Source organism: Hylaeus anthracinus, unplaced genomic scaffold (assembly GCF_026225885.1).
Source record: "Hylaeus anthracinus isolate JK02 unplaced genomic scaffold, UHH_iyHylAnth1.0_haploid 4, whole genome shotgun sequence".
Taxonomy (NCBI): Eukaryota; Metazoa; Arthropoda; class Insecta; order Hymenoptera; family Colletidae; genus Hylaeus; species Hylaeus anthracinus.
Window position 1 is genome coordinate 1,482,356 of NW_026535289.1, and position 7,376 is coordinate 1,489,731.

At 32.5% G+C, this 7,376-nt stretch overlaps 1 protein-coding gene across 1 annotated transcript; it reads right to left on the reverse strand.

Moving 5' to 3' along the window:
• Window positions 1-4,601: 4,601 nt before the first annotated feature.
• On the reverse strand, window positions 4,602-6,182 carry LOC128894815 (E3 SUMO-protein ligase ZBED1-like). The gene is made up of 2 exons (XM_054156827.1): window positions 6,006-6,182; window positions 4,602-5,624 (listed from the first exon to the last, which is right to left on the reverse strand). The coding sequence occupies exons 1-2, from the start codon at window positions 6,180-6,182 to the stop codon at window positions 4,602-4,604; spliced, it is 1,200 nt and encodes a 399-aa protein (XP_054012802.1).
• Window positions 6,183-7,376: the final 1,194 nt, after the last annotated feature.

Sequence of the window (7,376 nt, forward strand, 5' to 3'; positions counted from 1 at the left end):
TATATATATATATATATATATATATATATATATATATATATATATATTCAATATTATATTGTTAAGAGACGTCATGTATATGTTAAGGTTGTTATATTGGATTGCAATTAATTGATACAGAATAGTCTGTTACGATAATTTCAAAGTAGTAAATAATAAACAACTGATATGATGTTTGTAATATGGTACGAACATAATAAAGTACTAATCGTTATTTGTGGAATGTAATGATAGTATGCAATGTAAAAAATATTGTATAATAAAAAAGGTAAAACGTTTATGAACATTATTTTTGAATATACGTAATTACATAAGAAAAAGCACACTAACAAAGGGAAGGCACGGATGTTGCAATCGCTTTCGCAACGACACCCTATGGAGGTCGTAGTACGCATGTAGTACTGCAAAACCATTTTGGCTTTTTTCAGAATGGGTGTTTGTTTTCAATGTACAATAAAAGCATCTAGCAAGGTTCGTTAAACGGGTTGGTAGAGTAATAGGTTGTAACGCTGCTTGACCCCGGGTACGAATCCCGATTGATGTATTTTTTTTTATTTCAATTTTCTATCAGAAATATACTTTTTGGATATCATGTACTATATACTGCATATTATATATTACCTTACGCATATTTTAAGGTTAAAATTAATTTTTTAACGTAACATATCATGCCGGAATACCTACTTGCTATAAGTGAGTAAGTCTTTACAACGATTTTTATGTTTGGTCGTAAGTTTATTTCGTTTTATCGTGACAGTCACATGAAGGAAGGTTTGAAAGTTTGAAAATGGATAGTGATTCTTTGCGTGCAAGTTGTTTTGAAGAAATAGTCATCAATAGCAGAGAATCCAAGCGTAAAGAGAACAGAATGTGTGTAATGTTTTCTCTTTCTCTGGCGTGTGTATTCTCCGGAATACTACTGTTAGTTGTACATGTATATGTTCTATTCGTTCGATTTTACTAGTGTTAAAATGAGAAAGCATGTTATCTTCTATCATTCTCCAAAGTATAACACCCGTGCTCGAGCGATCACTTTATAGTTTGCCGCTACACCGAACCCCCTGTTTTGTCTACGGGTTCCTCCTCGTCACGCTCGAGAAAGGTCAAGCCGAATATACCATAACTGTTTCGAAATAAGCAACTCGCCGGTCCCGATCGAGTTACTTATTTCGAGACATTGCTGTACTTGTTTCTATTTGTATAATGAATTTCAATATATTTATCTCTATTCTACATAGATATGTTTGATACGCATCATGGCTATCAAAAAATCGAGTACATTTCATTAACGTAAATCAAGCGGTATTCCCAGTAGAATTAAATAAACAATTTTGCAGTTGTGAATCTAAAGCATTCATTCGATGTACATGGTGATTAAAAATTTTGTTTCCACTGCTTTTTCGAAAATTATCACCCAAGTTCATGTACATCATACATTCAAAATGGAAATTGTTTGTTTTAAAAAATATATCCGAACATTAGTTATAAATAAGTCATATTTAACGAATGTATTTTTAAAAGAAAGTGAAAAAAAAGAATAAGTGTAAGGAATGTTTCAACGGGACTCGAACTCGCGACAGAGGAATTATTATGCTGATGCTTTACTGACCACACCGAATTCGCTATTGACAGAGTCGCTTAGAATTCACTAAGTAAGCAGCAATAATAATTTCAATGTTGAATATCTCGTAAACTATAAATCGTCTGCCCTCAAAACTCAATATCATTCGCTTCAGTTTTCCACTGTACAAAGGCTCATAAAAAAATTAGCGTCGTATCTGGGCCCGTTCCCTTGTCAGTCTCTCTTTCTTCTTCATCAAACTGTTTCTTTCTACTTCGTCGACGCCTTCAAACTTTGGACGGATTCGAAGCTGATCGAAACATTTGGTTACACATACAATGTATGTAGGTATAATAACCAGCCGAGGTGTCGATTCTAAGTTTATGTGCAGTTCCAGCCGAGCGCGACATAGAAAGAGACAGACATAGACATACAGACAGGCATAGAAAGCGAGAGAGAGAGAGAGAGAGAGAGAGAGAGAGAGAGAGAGAGAGAGAGAAGGCATAAAGCTAGGAACCAAAACATATCGGCAGGCGCGAGACAATACTAATGTAACAATAACACTTTTTTATTTATTAATTTTTTTAAATCTAACTTTTTCCAATGTATTTGTAAGATTTTTATGATTACAATGAGACCAAACACGATATACATACAGCGAAACAGGAAAGTATTCGGCTATTTGTTTGTATTTTATATTTCATATTACCTTTTATATCAAAATTTTTTTTTTTATAAATTATACAAGTTGTTCGGCAACCGAACAAAGTATAAAATAAGAATAAAAAAAATACACAGCAGCTTGGGATCGAACTAGCGATATCTTATGTATTATACTACGATCAGTGATACCAGCCAGACCAAGTTTTTTCGCCCATGTACTGCCAGAATGACCGTCAACAGTGTCGTATCCAGGGTAACAGGGGTGGGATGCTATGGCTATTGTGGCTATGAGCGCGAAATCATGAATATATTTGTTCTTATTATTTATATATTGTCTGTAATTATATATTGCCTTTATATATTGTCCTACATTTGTCCATAAATCATGAATATATTTGTAAAATTATGCAGGGGTAATTAAGGTACACCTTTTTAGTCGTGCGTATACTTCATTGCTGTTATGTTCGCTGCGCGTGCGCGAAATAACCCGGCCCGACTACGATACCTGCGAACCAAGTCGAAAAGCGTGTTTAGATGGTCGACACGGTAACAGAAAGAAAGACGACGACAGCGCTGCAGTGGAAAGCACGATATTGAGGCAGCCATGTTGGCATAGGAATCGTCTCAATCGTAGCGACACCACCAATGTAATTTTATAAGGCGAGTAAGCAACCTTTTTGGCTGAATTTTTTTTCAAACTGTTCCTTGTAAAATGCTGTTGCGGGGGACAGTTACAGATTTTTGGAAAAAGACCCACAAAAAATTTCTTGTCGTATTTTTAGCACGTTTCAAAAGCGAATTGCAAAATGTGTAACTGTCCCCCATAACGGTATTTTATAAGGAACAGTTTAAAAAAAAAATCAGCCGGAAAGGTCGCTTCCTCGCCTCATAAAATTACAATAACTGTTTGGAAAATTGCAAACGTTTGACATTATTCTGTCTTTGTCTCTCCTCCGGTTGATCTATTTCCCTCTCTGTCACAGCATCATTAGAGAGACAAAGATCTATCTATCCTTGTCCCAGAGCTTCCTACTTTCTCGGCAACTGTCGCTGAAGTCAACTCGGAGTTTTGCTGGGTCTCCTGCGTACCCTTAAATGCCTACTAATCTGTGAAACAATAATGCGACAAACTAACTTTTTCTATTGTTAATTTTTTTTTTAATACAAATTTCACTAACATATTGGTGAGGTTTTCCTGATTAAAATGAGACCAAACACGATATTGTTATGACAATTGGTTATGATACTAGGCTTGTAAATGTTTTCTTTTACTCTTTTTCCGCTGTCTGTTCCTATGCTCTGTCGACGTGGACAAATGTAAGAATGTTTCGACTTCGCTAAAATGACAACAGCGCAGCGTGAGGAAAGGATAGACAATGTTATGCCAGAATGACAACGTCGCAATGTATCGATATTCACATTAGCAGTCATATGGGGACTTTCCCCTAGGCTTAGTCAGGTTGGCGCTACTGTCGCGTCGGCGTGGGGTTTTTCCAGAGTTTGGCAAGCGTGCGACGTTCGAGCGTGCTACTGATATACTAGAGATGGCTAGAACTGCTACTTGTGAATCACTCGTGACTCGATCACGATCGTTGCCAATCACGGTGATTTTTCACAGTGATTCGTGATTTTTCGTGATCGCTTCTGATTGATGAAGAACATAACTGTTTCTTGCATGCGTTGTTAGAATCTTCAGCCTAAATGTATATGCGCCGTAATGAAAAACACCCTACCTGTATATTTTACACATATTCTAAATACATAAGTATATAATTAACGACATAAAATACACCGCATAAAATAATTTAGTCAATAACGGAAATTGAAATTGATGGTCTTTCCATCAAATTAATGGGTCCCGAGTTCTGTCGACAAAACTCCTCCCTTAAATATTTCTGTTGCTATTTTGTTTTACTTTATCTTTTAAGGCATCCCAAATTGATAATTCATCTGTATCTGTATCTGTATTTGGCTGTATATCTATTTCTATGTTTATTATATTTTCAATTGTATTTGTGCTTCTATTGTCAATTAATATATTTATTATCTCTGTTTTTATTATATCAAGTTTTTCTTCAGAAAAAAAAGCATTTTTAAAACGTGGGTCTAAAAATGTGCAAATTTGTATTATTATGTTTGTTTATACTTCTGTAAATCTTTCTAGTATTCCTATTTCAATATGGTGTATTATCTGTTGCGTTACTGTTGAAAAATCTTTTTGTTTTAGTTTCTGGCAGATGTTTTTTAATCCTGATGTCAATGGTATTATAATAGATATGGTTGGATATTGTTCTCCACTTATAATTTTTGTTGCTAATTCAATCGGTTTTAGTATGACTGCCAATTCATGCAATATTTCCCACTCTGCACTTGTAATTTATGGTAAGTTCTTATTAATGATTGCTATTGTTGCTTTAATCAGCTCTTCTAATATTATAAATCTATCTATCATAGTGTAAGTAGAGTTCCATCTAGTTGATACATTGTGTATCAACTTCTGTACATTTCTGCCTGAATTTAATTGGTATTTCTTCAATTTTTCTGCAGCTGTGGTGCTTTTTTTAAAATAATTAACAATTTTTCTAACATTTTCAAGGAGTAAATTAATTGCATCATTATTTAAACTAGATTTTACGATTAAATTTAAACTGTGTCCAAAACATGAAACATGTTTCCATCTACAATATTTTAAAATAGCGGTTTTCATATTTGAAGCATTATCAGTTGTAGCAAAGTCAACTTTATTAAAAATTTCCCATTCCTTGCATATTATTTTTAATTCATCTGAAATATTTTGACCTGTATGGGAATCTGTCATTTGCACGCAAATTAAAAGAATTGATTCTAATTTGAAATTATTAATAAAATGTGCAGTCACAGCTATGAAACTTTCAGTATTTAGTGATGTCCATGTATCTGTTGTAATAGAAACTTTAGTACTGTTTTCTAATTTTTCTTTGCAGGTATGTTTGGCTTCCTCAAAGCGAGCTGGGATTGAAGAGTGTGAAATAAATTTGCGATTTGGAAATTCGTAACTTGGATTTAAAGCATGTACAAATTCTTTGAATCTAATATCTTCAACTATTTTAAACGGTTCCAAATCTTTTATAAACAGGCATAATAATTTTTCATCAATATTTTTGCGGTTTGCTGCTGTCATCTTTCGTGGTAGGAATGGTGTAATTCGCTGTTGAGTTGATATTGTTACTCTATTTACAGTATGTGCTGAAGTGTCCTGAAATGTTGACAGTGGCAATGGCAATACGTTACTTGGACCAGGTTGAGAATTTGCAGTATGTCCTGAACTGTCTTGAATTGTTGGCAATATGATAATATTGCTTGGCCCAGCTTGAGGAACTTCTGAACTATCAGGATCAGTTGCGGACTGTGATGACTGTGGCTAGAAAAAATGGAAATATGGAAAAATACATTCTACAATTAATAGATATATGAAAAAGCATGCAGGAAAATGTTTTTAGATTAGAGATAATTACAGTGTTAATATGTACAAACAAAAATAAATATTTTTGTTATATTTTTACATTTTTCATTTCATTTCATTTTATTTTATTTTAGCTTACACGTTTTAACACAAAATAAGTTATAATTATTTACTTATTAGGGGTGTGTGGGTACCCGAAAATACAAATCGAGACAGGTTGCGTAGTTATCGGGTCGAATAGGGTGTGATTCCGAAAATGTACTCAATGCATACATTTTTTGGATACATGCACACCCATACTACTTATATATTTATTTATTATGTCTTAATTAAGCTTACCTGTGTTTTTTGTCTCCATGCTAATGAAATAGTAGGATGCACTGAACACAAATATTTTTTTAAATTTGTCGTAGTTGTTTTATACGATAATTTCTTTTTGCATATTTTGCAAGTAGCATATCCAGTATTGCTTACTGGCACGAAGAAATTCCACACATCACTACCTCGGATAGACATTTTACGCGAGATGTTATCTCTAAAAAGTCAAAAATGAGTCTGAATACAGGGAAGAGATCTTTAGTTTTCAAGGGCCGTCACATTTCGCGGGTGGAGTAGGGAATGTATCTCGTTTGTTTACGTTATCTAAAGTGGCATTGACTCCCCTCGCTTTAGATCGCTTAAAAAGATACAAGCCAACGATACTATTTTCATTTTCAGTACTACGTTTCAAATATTAGTTGAATCTTCTTTTATATAATATTTTAGATGTTATTTATTTGTAAATATGTTCATTATTTATTATATTATATTTTTATATATGCTGATAATTATAAAAATAGTCTTAAAACCAAAATGATTAATGATTAATATAATTACATTGTCATTAAAACTAAATGTTTGGGGAAATAATAAAAAGAAACATACAATTGTGAATTTGTAGACCTTTTATTATCATTACCAAATTATAATCTACATGTTACATAATACGTAATTGTGTAGTTAATAATTACTAATTATAGCAAATCATTCTTTAATCATTTTTTTGTACTGATTTTTACATACACAAGTAGTATCATAATATGTATAATTTATTTTTAATTAAATCATTGAAATAGGTTTTACCCAGTTTCACATTCAATAATTTTGAGCATATAAAACTCTACAAATGTAGACCTTTTATTTATTGAAAATTTAAATTAGAATAACGCGAACAACACGCTGTGTTGTCTCTAATACAGCATTTGCGCTCTCTCAGAATCTCTCTCTCTCGCACTCTCAAAACATTCTAAAGTGTTTCTTTGGCGTTCCTAGTTTCTACCCCAATCCAAGCCTCAATTGCGTATTCAGAACGAATATAATCGTACTAAATCTTTTTTAAATATTACGAATATATTTTCGGTTTAGTTAAAAAGTATGATGTATGCATATAACTGAAATTATAACAAATTAGTTAATTAACGTGCACGATAATTAGTTTAAGATAAATTGATCGATTTTATAAACTTTTTCGATTGTATAAATTTACTTTCTTTTTTTGAACTTTATGATTGAATGAAACGTTCTTGTGGATACTTGAAATTTGATATTAGTTATTTTTATTATTATTATATTACTTTGATTTTACAAAATTGTTAACGCTAATAAAATTAATATTTTCATACATATACATTTACATAAGAACTTTCCTTATTGGTGATTTTATTTTTAAAA